Consider the following 16,139-nt stretch of genomic DNA (forward strand, 5'->3'; position numbering starts at 1 on the left):
AGAAAGCTCTTAAGGTGCCGCTTCAAATGCCTTTGTGGAACGTGATATTTAACAACTGGAAGAGCTTGCATGCATCTTTTTGAAAGGTGCAGCTCCTCCCACTTATAACACACTTGTCAATAATTTTTTTTTAAAAAAAATATTTTGTTATATATAAAAAAATCCAAGTACTCCTAGCTGTAATTGACAAGGAAAAGCCAAAGTGAAATAATTAAAACACCCGTGGACCCAAGTTTTTTTAAAAAAAAAAACAAAGTACAAGGATAAAAAAATAATTATACTCTCAAATAAAAAAAAAAACTAATTTGAGTGTGAACATTTAAAAAAATTAATTTCAACTTGTGACAGTTGATATAATATTAAAAACAATAATAAAAAAAAAATTCCATAACATCGTCATCGACAAGAACAACAGCAACAAGGGCAATCGTCTAAGAAATTCATTATATTATTGCTGCGTAACTAACTCTTTTAAAGAGAGGTTCAATAGACTACGAGTTATACGATGGAGTCAGCAATCCAATCACATGTTATTATTTTAAGGATTAGAACTTGAAACTTTTTTTAAGCGAAAAACCCAAGTCTTGGCACCTTAATAGTTTCGTTCTTGTCTTGTCTTGACATAAACTTGAAACAATACAAAACGTCCTTACTTTGACGGTTTATATCATTAATCTCAAAATAAAATTAATAACTAGAAATTATTATGTACTGTCGAGACATTGCCCTCCCGTTCACATTCAAACGAGACTGATAATGAACTTACGTTCATGCTAGTGGAGAAGAACTGCTTTCTTCAAAAATACTGATTTATCTCTCTCTCCTCCGAGGAGTTAAACCTGCGAAGTCTATTCGGATCTCAAGTCGGCACCCTTTTTTCGGGGGGTGGCTGAGTTTTGTAACTCGAAGATTATTGTATATATTGAGAGTTTTCGATCTATCCTTATTCAAATTATACTACCTGTGTGCCCTTTGTAGCTAACAGGAAAACATTTCTCTAGCCCAGCACGACAGAATACTTGCTCATTTTACATAATTCCGAATTTAATTTAATATTCATACCTGATTAGCAAACAAAGGATCAACGATTCAATTTGCAGTTTCAGATAGCCAAGATCAAGTGTTTGACAAGAAAGGACCACATGTAAACTAGACCAGCATCTTCGCCATATCCCCTACCTTTAGTTTACAGACAAGAAACCAGAGTCCCCAAGCATTTCGTGGAATTTTTCAATTTGAATTTCCAACTTCCAAAGCACATTCACAGCAGGTTCCGCACAGTTCATGTATGTTCACCAGTCACCAGCCGCCGCTTCTCCCACCAACCTGGCATTGCACGAGACCAATTACGATGAGGTATAATTGACTAGAACATTTGTTAGAGCAAGTTATAATTTAGTTTCTGTGGTTTAAAACGATGATTAATTAACCTTCATGGTTTGACAAGATAATTAATTAGCCCCTCCTGTGTTCCTGAATCCACTAGCAACTTAGTTTCTCAACCAGAGTTTAAGGTAAGTAAGGCCGTTAGACTAAATTTTAAATGAAACTTTTTTAAAATGTTTTTAACATCATATCCATCTCGACTAAGTAATTGTTTTCTCAACTCATGCCTCGAAAACGAGTTTTTAAAATTATCCTTGTACCAGTAGTCACTCTTTTCACAATCCTTCAGGCTCTACATCCCCGTCAACTAACATATTATTTTTATAATATATATTTACATGTTTTCTATCACCAGTTTTAAATCACCTATCTTTAATTATGCAAAGTGTCTCTACTTGTCTTCCATCACAAGTTCATCAACTTTTTTTTTTTTTTTTCTAAAAAGAGAACCTCTTCATTCCTTTTACATGAACAAGTCATGTTCTTTCATCTTTTTCAGCCATAATTATTTAAGCACATAGTAAACAAATAACCACTAAAATTAATGGCTTATAACATCAACCGGCATAGACATAAATAACACACCATACAATAGCAAGCTAGAAAAATAAAATTGAAGTCGAATAAGGTTATCAAACATAATTATAATTCATATTTTTATTATTAAATAAATAAATATAATATAATATGACTTTCTAAGAGGTTTATAATTCCTTAAATATCATCAAAAACCAACCTAAACGAAAACTCAAAATTAAAGGGAGAGCAATAAAAGTCATAAACAAATTAGAAAAACAAATAAATTACTTGTATCAATATTTCATTTCCTAAACCTAAATAGGAAAAAAAATAAAAACACTATAAAGAAAAATATTTTTATAAACTAAATAGAAAATAATAATAATTGGGAACAATCTCTCCCTAAAAATCCTATTGCATCATTCTCTTTTATATCTTAAAATTAAAGTTGAAAGTTAAGAAAATAAAATTTTAAAACAAAATTAGTTTTGTAAAAATCTAAAAAGACAGCAAGTTCATGTGTCTTCAATCCAGATTGGACAATGATATCATGTAGGAGTAAGGAAAAAAATAGATGACTAAACATAATTTTTTATAGCAAATTTAAGATTTTCTGTATGATTTATCTTTATTTTACATGTTGATTATTTTTTTTGTTAGTATTTTTATTTTTTGAATAATTTTAAATAATTTGATCATTAATTTAAACAAAGAATGTTGCAGTTGAAAAATAAGTTTAAGAACAAAAAAACAAATAGCTATCATGAGTTGCTATTCTATTTTAAGTAAACATTTTAGTATATTTTGTAATTGTAATGAAATATAACACTGTTATAAAATGAAAAAGAAAAAGAAAAGGTCAAAATTAAACTTCGAGTCATAAATTCTTGTAGATAAGTATTAATTAATCATGGAACACGAGAAGATCCCAATCTATCCATTGAGATGATAGATGGGTTTTTAATTATTTATTTGAAATAGTATTAGCTCTTTGCCACCCCTAAAATTCTCAAGACAGCTCATTAATCTGCCAACACTGTTTAAATTTTAATGGGTTTGCTTTCTCTAATTAAATATTCACATCTCCTCTCAAAGTTCAAAAGCTATATTCTAGACTTAAAAAAAAAAAATGGCATAGTAAATTAAAAATATTAGCAAAATAGTATAGTTGAAAAAAAAATACTTGTGTCCATTTAAAAAGCATATTATTTATAGCTTGTTTATAACAACATCTAATAAAACACATTAAATGAATAGGAGAGAGGAGAGAGAGAAATTAAAAAAAATTCTTAGATATGCATCGAAACTTCAATCATGATATCAACAACACCATCATAAAAATTTTGATAAGATTAATCTAACGACACTAAAGTCATCAATGATGACCCGAGTGGGGCATAATTACCACTCAAAGAAGGTAAGTGGCTCACTTGTCTTTGATTACAAGCATGACTCACTCGTGTCTGATCATTTTTCTTGATGTTACTAGATTTATCTCGTTGAAATTTTTGTAACGATACCAATAATATCATAATTAGAGTTTTAGTGTATCTCTAAAATATTTTTTTTATTTAATTTTTTTTCTTCCTGCTCTCTTGTTCATTTAATATTTTTATTAGAAGTCGCTATTTTAAATAAGACAAACTATAAATATGATGTTTTTTTTATTTATTTGTAATATTTAACTAATATTTTTTTAAAAAAATTATGTTAATAATAATAATAAAAAAAAAGCCTACGACTCGCATTCAAAGCCAGAGAAAGCTCAAATTCTTTTTATATTTTTGAAAACACCACTTTAATTTCTACCCATAAATAAAAAAACACATTGATTTCAGAATAAACAGTGATGCGCCGCTTACAATCAAATTATTATAGCTAGGAATAGTTGATATCGATCCCGGAACTTCAAAAGACGAGAACAAAACAAATCTACCAGCAATAATGAACTGCCGACCTCACATGATCACATCTCAAAAAAGCAGATGGGCAATCTTGGCAAATAAAACTTAACGACGACTCACCATCTTCGGCACTCTCTTACGTCACTACAAACGTACCTCACAAATAAAAGCAGCCCACGTGTACAGCTCTCAGACTCCAAAATCTTGGCGATCAAGTCACATGCTCCTAATTTCTTTGATTGGACCCTGCCAACCTTTTTCTTTCTATATAATTGAACCAACTTGCCAAAGAATCTTATTGTCTTGTTTTACTTGATTTCACCAACAACTTTTTAGAAAGAAAACCTAAGGCTGACCTTTCTCCCCCGACATGAGCCCATCTGCTACAAGTTTAGCTGCAGAGACCAAAAGGGGTGGTGCAAGATCAGATTTTAGGCCAGCGTTTGATGTTCTTGATGCAGACCATGATGGGAAGATAAGCAAAGATGACCTTCGCATGTTTTACGCAGGGTTTTCAAGAAATGATGCTGACGATGATGTTATAGGTTCAATGATGTCTGTCGCTGATTTCAACAAAGATGGGTTTGTTGAGTATGATGAATTTGAACGTGTTTTGGATGGTTTTAGTGAAAACAAGGGATCTCCGAGATCGACAAGATCTACTTCTGGGGTTATGGAGGATGTGTTCAAGGTTATGGATAAAGACGGAGATGGAAAATTGAGTGTTGAAGATTTGAAAAGTTATATGCAATGGGCAGGGTTTGATGCTCCTGATGATGATATTAAAGCTATGATTAAATTGGCTGGTTGTGCTGCCACTAGTGGTGGCGAAGATGTTGTCACTTACGATGGTTTGCTCAAGATCTTGGCTCTTGATAATTCTCATGTAGCATAGTACTTTTGTAATTTTAATCTTCGATTGTCCCCTTTTTTTTTTAGAACAATACGTGGATGCTCATTAATTATGGACATGATATGTTCTTGTTCGTGTTCTGCCGCATGAAATTGTTCGATTGTAAATCACGATTCTTGGTGGAATGTGAGTTGCCAATTGAAATTGAATCCCTGTCTTATATTCGATGCATAGCCAGCTTTGCTTGTGATATTGATGCTTCCATTTATTGTCTTTATTTTCTGTCTCAATACCGCGTTTCTATTAAGATATTCCTCTGCTTTCTGGGGTCACAAAACTTGTGCTGGTCTTTTTCAGTAATATCCACGTTTAGCTTCTTATCACCACAAAATATAATTTTTTTTTTTGTTTAGGAAAAACGTAGTAAAGTAGAAATCATGCAATAGACAAGCCATTGGGCAATAGGAAAAATGACTGAATGAAGCTTAAAATAATACATTCTACATCGCTTCAAAGGTCTCTACTGAAATCTCTCAAGAAGAGCATATTACAGCGCGCACTAAATTTCGAATGTGAAAGATTCACCAGCGCAATTTCTGTCTTATACCGTTGCTCAATGCTAACTTCCTACTTTTCTGGGGGCAGAGCATGCCATTAGGCGTGGAAAGGCTAATTAACAAGCCTTGAGCTTTGCCCGCACCCATGTCTCGGTTTCACGTCTCCCTTGTAGCCCAAAAGGACACAGCAGAAACTAAAAACGGTTCGGCAAATCATTTGTAAAATCAATCCATAGTTAGCAGACATTATTATGTATGACAAACTAAACACGAGACACTTGACTCAAAATCAATATTACAAGACGTTTGACATCGCATTCATGAGAGACACCATCAACTGCCACATCCTGCTCAGACACTGAAGTGTACTTTTAGCCAAGTTAGGACCCGGAGTGGCATGATGAGATCTTTTCAGGTGGAGGAGATCTAACGCCATCCTTAATTTCTGGCTTGTTGGCTAGCAATGAATTGCTAACCCAGAGCAGCAGCAGCAGCAGGATTGCTTCCATCAAATCTATTTTCCCATTCTCCAAAGGCTTCTTTATGAACTTGTAACATACGAAGGTAAGTAAATCCCGCTCCATCTCTGCGATTTCCATGCTGCCACAGAATATAAATCTTATCCGTCAGCAAAAAAATATATCATTTTCTTTGTTACAACATTTCAAAGGTAACACAGCCGATAAAGAAGGGTTGCCGAGTACAGTCCAATAATTTTTGCATTTAAATTACCTGTACCCAGGCTCGAAGTCCAGGCTACAAAGATATTGTCTGGCTTCTCGCAGATAACGAAGGAGGAGCCGTGGTACATATACAAACTATATGGCTAAATGAAAATAAGGGCAGGCTAAAAAAAAGCAAGGGGAAAAAAAGAGATGCACAAAGCCAGTGATGTTGATAGTGAGCGTATGATGCTACAACTCAAGTGGCAATATTGTTTCGTAAACAATTAAAGATAGAGGTAATATAATCAGCAGACAAGGTGAAATTTAAAAGGTGAGAAGTTCACAACCATGAAAACAATTGACTGGCAGATTAGCAAGAAAACCAATTCTAGAATAAAATAAAACATAAATCTTGGAAGCTTAATAAAGAACACTACTTTCATCAGTCTTAAGATTTATAGATGCATGCCTTTCAGTCATCGAGGCATATGATGTGAGGATCATTGAGTGTTTGAGTGCACCATGACCTAAGGAATAGTATTACAAGGTACTTGATCAGCAATTTCATTAAAAGCCATTCAATGTTGGTCGGCGACAAGCTTCAAACAAGCTCATTCAATCATTGGGTAGCCTATAATTAGATTGGCATTATGATCTCAAAGAGTAACCTCATGACAGCAGATCTTGGTCGGCGCATCTAACAGTATAAAGGTCGAGTACGGTCAAATCCTTCTCTAAATCATAGAGCTTTAGGAAGTTGCAAGTAAAACAGATTTGTCCACAAATCCAAAAATAATCTCTCAATGAGAATATTATAGTCCCTACAACATGCTTAACAGAAAAAAGGAAAATTATTCCAATATTCCATTTGCAGAGTCCCAACACAACAAACAACCTGAGCCTCTTGGAAACTGATTCTGTAAAAGCCAGCTCAGGAATGACCCATTAACATGTAAAGCTACATCACAAACTTCCAAACAAATTAAAAAGATTAACATGTGTTGATTCAATATGCAACTTTAAATTGCAAGACAGGTGAATCAAAAGCATCAGAACCAAATAAATAAATGACAGCAATGCTTCAAAAGTAAAAACAAAAGGTGATATGGAGAATGAGTACCCATATTATAATCTTCAATTGATTGCTTTATAAGGACCGGTAAATGCCAGCAGATTTGACAGAACAGTCTCATTAAGATGAATTCCCAAATCATCCGTAGTGTTGCTAGTGATCATATAGTGTTAGAAAGACAGTGACAACCTTATTTAGAAACGACTAATAGTGAAAAAGTAGTCAAATTCAAACACCAAAATACAATTCAGTGAGCAGAAAGATTCAAAGGCACAGACAGAGTTTATATGCAAATTAGCAAGTTAACCATCAATTCCAGGATAAAATGACAGGACAAAGCAGGGACACAGAGCTCAATAAGAGAATACTACTCCTCGGTGCCAAGAGTTTAGATGCCTTTCTGAGTAATAAGGCGTGTGATGTGGACATCCTTCACTGCTTTAAGTGCATCGCAACTTATGGGGCCAGTATCTCAAGGAACTTAAGCAGCAATATCAGCAATGTTAGAGCTAATTGCATTCTTAGCTCAGGTTCCACAAGCACATTCCAAGCATTAACCAGACCGTATTAACATCATCATCACAAAATAACATCAATACATTATGAGAGCAATAGTTGGGTGCATCCAACGATAGAAAGGCTGACTATACTCGAAATCCTTCCTTTGTCACTTAGATTGTGAAAATTACAGGTAAAACATTTTTTATTTACAAAAGCAGATAAATATTCTCTTGCCAAGAATATTAGGATTTCTACAACATGCTTATTGGAAAATGTAAACAATTCTATATTCCATTTGCATATTCCAAACACAACAAACGGCTCGAGCTTCTTAGATAATGATTGAAAATGCCAACTAAGGAACGAAAGGGTTACCAGGCAAAGCTACCTCACAAGCTTCCAAACAAAATATAAAAATATCTGCATGTTATGGATCAATATACAAATGACATCACGACATGAGATTGAAGAGTACATCGCTCCGGAACCATACATGCATACATACTTAGTAAATGACAATAATGTTTCAACACTTCAAAACAAATGTAGAAACGATTTAGAGAAGAACTGAGTACCCATATCATCCTCTTCACTGGTAATAGATTGCTTTAATGTGGACTGGTAATTATCAGGCAACCTTGCCAAAACAGTATCGTCAAGATGCCTTCCCAAGTCATCCGTGCACCTGTAATCCCAAAACCAACTTTACAAATTAATAATCCAATTAACCCCAAGCCACATGTCTTTATCACAAACAAGACAATGAATCAAACTCTTAACCTTCTAGCAAACATTTGATCCTGCTTAGAAAACCGGTTTAGATACTCATCAGTTTTCAAAATATAGAATAAATACTTCTCAATCTGCATTCCGAACCCAACAAGCAAATCAACTTCAACATACTCTTCGGACACACCGTTACAAAACACAAGAACTTGCTACCTTTTGAAGGCGAACCCGAAGATACGATCTCAACAAAAATTGAGTTCCATCCAAAGTCCATTTGGTAAAGCGAGACAGTGAGAGGATCTATATTATTTACTTCAAATATTTCCACATTTTGTTCCTATAAAATACACGCAAATTCACCTCCATTTAAATGATTTAGGAAGCAAAACCGTGACGCAGTTTTCATTTCCGACAGATTAGTTCATGTAGCAAAATAGCGACGAAAAAAAAAACAATAATTCAATTTAGGCTTCTTATTTTTTAGCTTCATATAATTGTATTTACAGATAATAATAATAATAATAATAATAATAATAATAATAATAATAATAATAATAATATCAAACAAATACATAAATAAAATAAAATAACAAATGATTCAAAATTCAGCGCTAAAGCCAACATCTAAAGGAACGGTTACTTAAAAATAATAAAATCAAAGCGTTAGCACGATCAATTATTTTATTGTATTTTACGGGACCATAAAAAATTGTACTCTCTAGTTCGATTTTGATTTTCTCAGGAAACAAACAGAAGGTTGGGGTTTATGATGTCAAAAAGAAAAAGTACCGCTAACTCGATATGATCTTTACTTCTTTGAACTAAAGAAGCCTTAAACTGAAGAATCTCCGGAGCAGATTTCTCTTGACGTCACGCTTTCAATAGCGTGACAGCGGTCGACGAAATCATCGTCTCATAATCATCCATCACGCTCATTGATTCCTCCGTATCCATCTGATCTGATTACTTCTGAATCTCTCTGACCTTTTCTCTTTCGACTTTCAAAATCTGTTATGGAAAGATTAATTGAAAGTGTCGATATAAATTAGGGAGGGAAAATATAAAAGTAAAATTGCAATAGGCAGCGCCAAAAAGGAGCAATATGGTGTTTAGAGGAGACAGATCGCGAGTTTGTGCGTGAATCTAACGCCATTGGATGGTCGTGAAATGAACGGTTGTGATGGCGTCAGATCCACGAACAAACTAGAGACATGAGTCCTCTTTTTAGAAGAGAAAATGGGCTTGTTGAGGGCTTTTAGATTAAAAAAAATGAAGAATGAAAAAATGTTGTGAATGGGTTTTGCGTCAATGCCTTTTTATAGATAGGAACGGAGTCTGGAGGTTGTTGAATGAAGAACACCGTGGCCACAACTTTTTGTGCTCTGTTTTTAGGGCGGTTCGCAGCTGTCTTCCTTCGAATTTGATAATCCACACAGACTTCTTGCCTTTGAAGTCTTTTTTTTTTAACTTGCCTTTGAAGCAGGAGAGAGTCATGTCCATATCAGTGGCGAGTCAAAAAATTTTAAATAAAAAAATAAATTATTAATAAATATTTGATATTATATTTTATATAAACATGTGTTATATATAAAAAAAATTAATTTAAAATACATATATTAACTCATGTCAAGTAAAATTAATTTAAAAATATTTTTAAAATAAAAAAATTTATATTATAATTATTCTTTCGAGTTTTTATATTTTAAAATTGTTTCATAATAATTTTATTTTTAATTTTATTAAAAATATTCTTTCTAACTATATACAATTAAACTTTCATTTATTTATTTTTAAATCTTCCAGGACTAGTGAAATTATTGGCAACAATTCTTTTCTTGACTTGTTGTTTTATACAAGTGGGTTGAATATAAATATTAATATATTTTTTAAAATTTTTTATTGTGTCTCTAATTTTTTAAGTTGTTGAGTACTTCATTTTTAATTGCTAGTAAGTTGATCACCATCATTTTTCATGTGAAATTCATAAAAAAAAAATACATGTTAATTCATCAAAACTCATTTCAATTCATATTCATATTCATATAATATTTATTCATGTACATGTTAATTTAAAAAAATTTATAAATTATAATAAACTCTAATATTTTTAATAACTAATTATTAAGGAATAAAACTAAAATTAAACGATAAAATAAATAGAAAAAATAAAAGAAACTCACCTAAAATATAAAGTATAAAGATTACTTACTTAACTAATTAATAGTTTAGAATTTGAAGAAAATTTTTTATAAAAGGAAGATAATAATTCAAAAAACAAAAGCCTGGATCAATTAGTAATTAATAAAAAAAATTAAACTTGTTAAGTTATTTATATATATATATATATATATATATATATATATATATATATATATATATATATAATTCAAGGTTGTTTATTGGGTACAAAACATGAAATTAGGATATAAACTGCAGGCAGCTGCATATACTCACACTTTTTCATGGCTGGCTGTCATTATTAATAACACTAAAAAAAAAGGAGATGATAAGAGAAAGTTCATGAGATTAGATATATATAGTTTAATTAATTAATTAGCTTTGTGCACAGTGAGTGACGGAGCTAAAAAAAAGGACAATTACCCCTTTAATTCCCATGGTGGCTCTACCACTGCAGGAGGTTTGAGAGTGTTTGGGAGCCTAAACTCCTAGCAAGGTGATAACCCAAAATAAACGCTGATCTAGTAATCTAGGAGGGGCTTGTTAGTTAACCAATAAAAAATTGCCAGCACATATTATTTCCTGGATTATTTTGATGATCCCATTAATTTCAATTAACTATTAGAAATAGTGAGAAATTGCGTATCATTATTTTTATTTTTATTTTTATTCAAGAGATCGATAGTATTATAAAAATACTATTTCATAGTCCATTAATGAGAAAAAACATCTCAATCAATACTAAAAAATTAAGTAATAACTTTTGAATTGACAGTCCCTCATTTTCATTAAATTCCTGGGAGAATAATTAATGTTTAATTCAGTATTGCCTCTATAAGTCTAGATGCTGTTTCGTTGTAAACCAAACTCCTTCCTTAGCTTGGGAAAACTGCTACTTCTCCCTGCAAGTTATAATATTATCTGGCCATATTAGAGCCAGACTTGCTTCTCAAACAATATCTTTTGTGAAAACTGATGATTACTATCCCAGGAAACAATACGTGTGCCACTCACAAACTGTGTTTCCATGGCTACATACAGGGGCGGAGCAAGGAAAATTGAGGGGGCTAAATTAAAAGAATTATTTTTAAAAAATTGAAATTTTAGTTATTTTATACAAGGGAGGGGCTTGAAAAATTCTCACTAAATATTTTTAATCTTCCACCATGCATATTAAAGTCTGAAATCGAGGTGGCCGAGTAAGTGTCTGTGTATGTGTGTGTGTGTATTATGTGAAAATTGTAAAAAACATAATTATCACTTAATATTATTAATCTTTCACTATGTACATTAAAGTCTGCAATCGAGGTGGACGAGTGTATATATGTGGGTGGGGCCCGTGGGGGCGGTTATAAAAGTCAATAATTCAACGGCACCTTTTGCATGGTAAATTAAAGAATATAACGTAGTCGTTTTAAAGACTAGGACCACTAATACTGGTAATTTACATGCAGTCAATGTCTCATGATCGCGCGCTATCTGCCTCTCTCCCCGTAGAAAACCAGGTGGGCCTACAGCTACCTAATTTGATCTTTAGATATTTACTAGTAATTAGTGATACACGTTGAGTTGGTTACTGATATTTCAAGACTCTATGCTGAAACATTTATTAGAATTACTCTCAGCTTTTAAATTTAAGTTTTATTTTCATGTTTTGAAAGTATTTAAAAAAAATTAAAAAATTTTTATTGATTTTTATTTTAAATTATTATTATTTGTTATTTTTAGACTATGTGATGTGTTAATGTAAAAAATAATTTTAAAAAATTTTAAAAATATTATTTTAATATATTTTAAGTAGAAAACATTTTAAAAATAAATTGGTAGCATATTTTTTGCTTTGTAAAAAAACTGTTGGAGATTCAGAAATCAGTTTCGGTTTCTTAATTATAGGATGAGAGATTCTTGTTGCTAATCACAATAGCAAAACAACAGAAGTAATTTTTTTGTTTTCGATGACCGGAGTACCATGACGCCGTAAGGCTCAAATAAAGAAAGGAAGCAAAAGCTGGAGCATGCAAAATAATGCAGTTTTGATTGGAGTTTTGAATCTAATGCAGATGATGGTGATGTAATTATCAAAAGTGATGATAACTTCTGGCACATGTTTCTCCAGATCCGGGGAAGGTATATGCCACAACTTCCATTGATGTTTCCAGGGAATTGGAATGGGCGGGAGGCCTATTCGGATGTTTGTGATGCAGATTTGGGAAGCTGGGGATCCATATAAAAAATGAAGCTTTTAATTGCAGTAATGAAAATATTGTGTTCAAGTGGAAGCATTTGTAGAAGGTATTGGCCGGGCAGTTTGATATTGCGGATTACGGGTTCGAAGAGAATATTGAGCTTGGCTGTGATGATGAAGAATAAAGAGCCAGTGTGGGATAATTAAGATTGTCAAAGATTTGGTGCCCATTAAATTGGAAAGGATTGCGGACTGGTGGTGGTTTATTGATTTCTTTTCCAAGGGGAGATATTCTTGGATATAATTAATGAACATGGGCAAAGAGCGTATTTTTTCTAATTTATGCTGATTCTCTGTTAAATGATCCATAAAAGTGTTATTTAAGTATTTATTGGTGCTTTGCTTTGTCATAATATATATTAATTTTTCCAAGCATAATTATAATTTGAGTTTAGTTAATTTGGCTAAGTTCATTGCTTCGTTTAACGTTCTCCTTTGTTCGTTGGTTTGTTTTTTTATTTTTTGAAACAAGGGCACCGATCTCCTGTTAGCTTTAAATCCAACTCTTTCAGCTACAAAATCAACAGAAACGTTCTCTCCCTCTAGTATTACACCAACTCCAAAGATCAGCACCGTCACTGATTAGGCAGGCAGTATCATTTCTGTGGAGCGTACCATGGTATACAGCAGCTGAACATCAAGTGAAGGGACTGGAGTCGATCGGATGTTTCGATGATCATCTTCTCACAAAGGTAAAATTGAGGTCTCGAATGCTGATGTTCGGTCAAAGAAGGGCTAAAATTCTAGATGCTTCGACTAAGATTGTTTCAATTAGACGAGTGTTACGATGTCGACTGGACGATTGATCTTGTTTCAAATACTGGGAGCTTTGCAGTGTCTGTGATGTTCTTTTGGTTGGGATTGGGTAGCTCTGGTGATGGGTCATTGCCGTCTTGAACGATCGCTTGGAAATTAAGGGTATGATAATAGTTAGTTTTGTTTGTAATGAAACCACGAACAGTAATTATTTCTTTTGATGAATGGCAAAAGTTTTCCCTAGCCGATCCAGGCTGCAGTTGAAACATCATCTCACTACTTGACTAATGTTTCCTACGATCATGTCTGCACATTAACAAAACATATATATAATAAACCGGTGCTAATCAATAGCTAGTTGCCATGCCTTTTTTATTTCCATGCAAGTATTAATAATTTTGGCCTAAAAGCCAGACTTGCATCTCACAAGATACCTTCACGTAGAAACTGATTACTATTTCACATGAAACAATACATGTGTCACACACGCATTCAGTGGTTTTCGTGTCTCGAAACATGTTTGGCTCCGCTTTATAACATTACAAAGCAAAGCCACACAATATATATATATATATATATATATATATGCTTAACGAGGTTAACGTGGTCTAGCTAGTATCATTTGTGTAATGGTGGTGTGTAGCAGTAGATGACCCACCTCCATATCTACCACAGTTTTGGTTAGTTTCGTCGTCGTCGTCGTCGTCGTCGTCGTCGTCGTCGTAGTCGCCGCCGCCGCGATAAGCCGAATAACGTGGTCTAGTATCATTTGTGTAATGGTGGTGTGTAGCAGTAGATGACCCACCTCGATATCTACCACAGCTTTGGTTAGTTTCGTCGTCATCGCCGCCTGAAGCGCCACTACCAGTTTTAGTTTCCGTGCTACTGTTGCCGTTGTTTGAAGTAGGCGTCTCGGCATCATTAGCTCCAGCGCTTACCTTTCGACCGAGAGATGATGGTTCACTCAATAGATGACGGTGGGCCACCTTAGGCTTCGTGGTGGTGAGCACTTCTGCATCAGCTTGCAGAGCTGCTAACATCAACAGGAAAGCAATGAAGAACGCTGGCAAGATCTTCATCATGATAAAATACTTTTCTGAAATAGCCTGTAAACAAGCGATAATTAACATGTTAAACTATTAGTTAAGATCTTTTTTTTTTTTTTCAAAAACAAACTAGCAATGGTAGGAACTCAAGCTATCTAGCGCTTGGTTAAGACTTACAGACATATAATTTGCTTTGTCTGAGCTATGTGGAAAAATGGGTTCTAATTAGGGTCGCTATATAGAGCCAGTTTTTTCATCACTGTTTAACGATTACAATCGGATGGTGAGATCGATGAATGCTCAAATCTCCTGTGTGAGCACTAAAAAAGCAAGAGTATTCGATTGCTGGTAGTATCACAAAGTCGTACCACCACCATTGGAAGATGCAGTAGCCACCAAAGAAGTAATTATGATTAAGATTGATAATTAAGGCATTTTCACTTGGATGTTCAACATTGTCATGATTAATCATGGATCATGCTGCCATTTTAGGGTTAAATAGCGGTGATAAAATGCGAAAAGGCGTTAAAAAATCTTCTCAGCTATGAGAATCATTGATTTCTTTTTTTTTTTTTTACAATTGGGCACTTGGCTATATATGTGTGGGTACGGTTAATTCAATAATTATAACATTGCCTGGCTCAATATTATATATGGTACCAATATTGCATGGTAATTAATAAAACAATATAACGTCGTCTTTTTTAGACTGTAAGACCAACTACTTTTATTAATTTACGTGCAGCTTAATTATGTTTCGTGCAGGCTCTCCGCTCTCTTAAAGAGCAGGTGCACCTGCGCACAGGTAGCTAGCTGGCTTGATATTTAGCTATCACTGATGTCTTGCCCATGTTCCATTTTTCTGCTATTCTTTAGAGAAGATACAGTAGCTTTAATCGTCATTTCAATTTCTTGGGAACTGGGAAGAGGATTTTTTTTTTTTTTTTTTAATTTAGAATGCAGGTCGTGTAGCTTCAAGTGATTTTGATACGAGAATCCGTCTCTATTCTCCAATGGGTTGATTTAGAATATATATATATTTAAGCCCTTTGTATGTTTTATTAGCAGCGTCGCTCGCGCATTTTCACGATACGAATCTGTTCACAATTTTTCAGTTCTTCCATGAACATCTTGAATATCCAACCACAAAACAAAAACCGCTGTCATGGATCAGAAACTGGACCAATTAAATCTTGAATGAATATTGCTTGACAGTGCAGTTATTTTAACCCTTAAAGTACTAAAAGGAGATGTATAAATAAAATACACGCAAAATTAAAGTTCGTTTTTTGGATATATAAACAGTTAATTACGAGAATGGACATGTGGAGTTTTCTTAATTATATGCAAATTAAAATTGTACCTTGAGTAATTATATGACATCATAGAATTAATTAACATATAAATTTTTAATAGTTCTGAGATTTGTGGTATTTAAACTAGTAATTTTTAAAAAATAAATTTATAATTTTTTTTTATTAGTATTAGTATCTAAGTCGGTTTACACGTATCTAAATTAATTTTATAAACTAAAAAGTTAATAATTAAATAAACTTGTAGTAACTCTAAAATTTATAAACTTCAAACTAGTAACTTATAAAAAATAAATACAAAATCTAATGATGAATTAATCTATATTCCTCGTAGTTGCTCTTTTCGTAATTTTTTTATTACTCTTCGGGTGGCGTTGGATTGTTATGTGTTGTTAGCTGCCTGTATAGTGGCTCT

At 33.2% G+C, this 16,139-nt stretch overlaps 3 protein-coding genes across 7 annotated transcripts; 1 reads left to right on the forward strand and 2 right to left on the reverse strand.

Moving 5' to 3' along the window:
- The first annotated feature begins 4,096 nt into the window (after positions 1-4,096).
- Positions 4,097-4,871, forward strand: LOC118046088 (calcium-binding protein CP1). The gene has a single exon (XM_035054854.2). It carries the CDS (start codon positions 4,180-4,182, stop codon positions 4,702-4,704), a length of 525 nt encoding a protein of 174 aa, XP_034910745.1. The 5' UTR covers positions 4,097-4,179; the 3' UTR covers positions 4,705-4,871.
- A 234-nt stretch (positions 4,872-5,105) lies between these two features.
- On the reverse strand, positions 5,106-9,463 carry LOC140956049 (DNA replication complex GINS protein SLD5-like). Of its 5 annotated transcripts, none has more exons than XR_012171017.1 (4): positions 8,976-9,460; positions 8,033-8,142; positions 7,005-7,109; positions 5,106-5,819 (listed from the first exon to the last, which is right to left on the reverse strand). XR_012171017.1 is itself a non-coding variant. In XM_073412037.1 (4 exons), the coding sequence occupies exons 1-4, from the start codon at positions 8,324-8,326 to the stop codon at positions 5,761-5,763; spliced, it is 363 nt and encodes a 120-aa protein (XP_073268138.1). In that variant the 5' UTR covers positions 8,327-8,969; the 3' UTR covers positions 5,106-5,760. The 5 variants fall into 5 exon arrangements, 1 of the variants encoding a protein (XP_073268138.1); XM_073412037.1 differs by lacking the exon at positions 8,976-9,460 and adding an exon at positions 8,238-8,969; XR_012171015.1 differs by having other exon boundaries at positions 7,005-8,142; positions 8,976-9,463.
- A 4,510-nt stretch (positions 9,464-13,973) lies between these two features.
- Positions 13,974-14,604, reverse strand: LOC140955987 (uncharacterized). The gene is made up of 2 exons (XM_073411670.1): positions 14,589-14,604; positions 13,974-14,471 (listed from the first exon to the last, which is right to left on the reverse strand). The coding sequence occupies exons 1-2, from the start codon at positions 14,592-14,594 to the stop codon at positions 13,974-13,976; spliced, it is 504 nt and encodes a 167-aa protein (XP_073267771.1). The 5' UTR covers positions 14,595-14,604.
- Positions 14,605-16,139: the final 1,535 nt, after the last annotated feature.

This window comes from Populus alba, chromosome 10 (genome assembly GCF_005239225.2).
Source record: "Populus alba chromosome 10, ASM523922v2, whole genome shotgun sequence".
In the NCBI taxonomy this organism is placed as follows: domain Eukaryota; kingdom Viridiplantae; phylum Streptophyta; class Magnoliopsida; order Malpighiales; family Salicaceae; genus Populus; species Populus alba.

Coding starts and splice junctions, on each gene's coding strand:
- LOC140956049 (XM_073412037.1), bottom strand. CDS start 8,326: ATGCAGATTGAGAAGTATTTATTCTATATTTTGAAAACTGATGAGTAT. Junction 8,143..8,237: donor GATCAAATGTTTGCTAGAAG/GTTAAGAGTTTG, acceptor TTGGGATTACAG/GTGCACGGATGACTTGGGAA. Junction 5,820..7,004: donor AATTGAAGATTATAATATGG/GTACTCATTCTC, acceptor ATTCTGTGGCAG/CATGGAAATCGCAGAGATGG.
- LOC118046088 (XM_035054854.2), top strand. CDS start 4,180: ATGAGCCCATCTGCTACAAGTTTAGCTGCAGAGACCAAAAGGGGTGGT.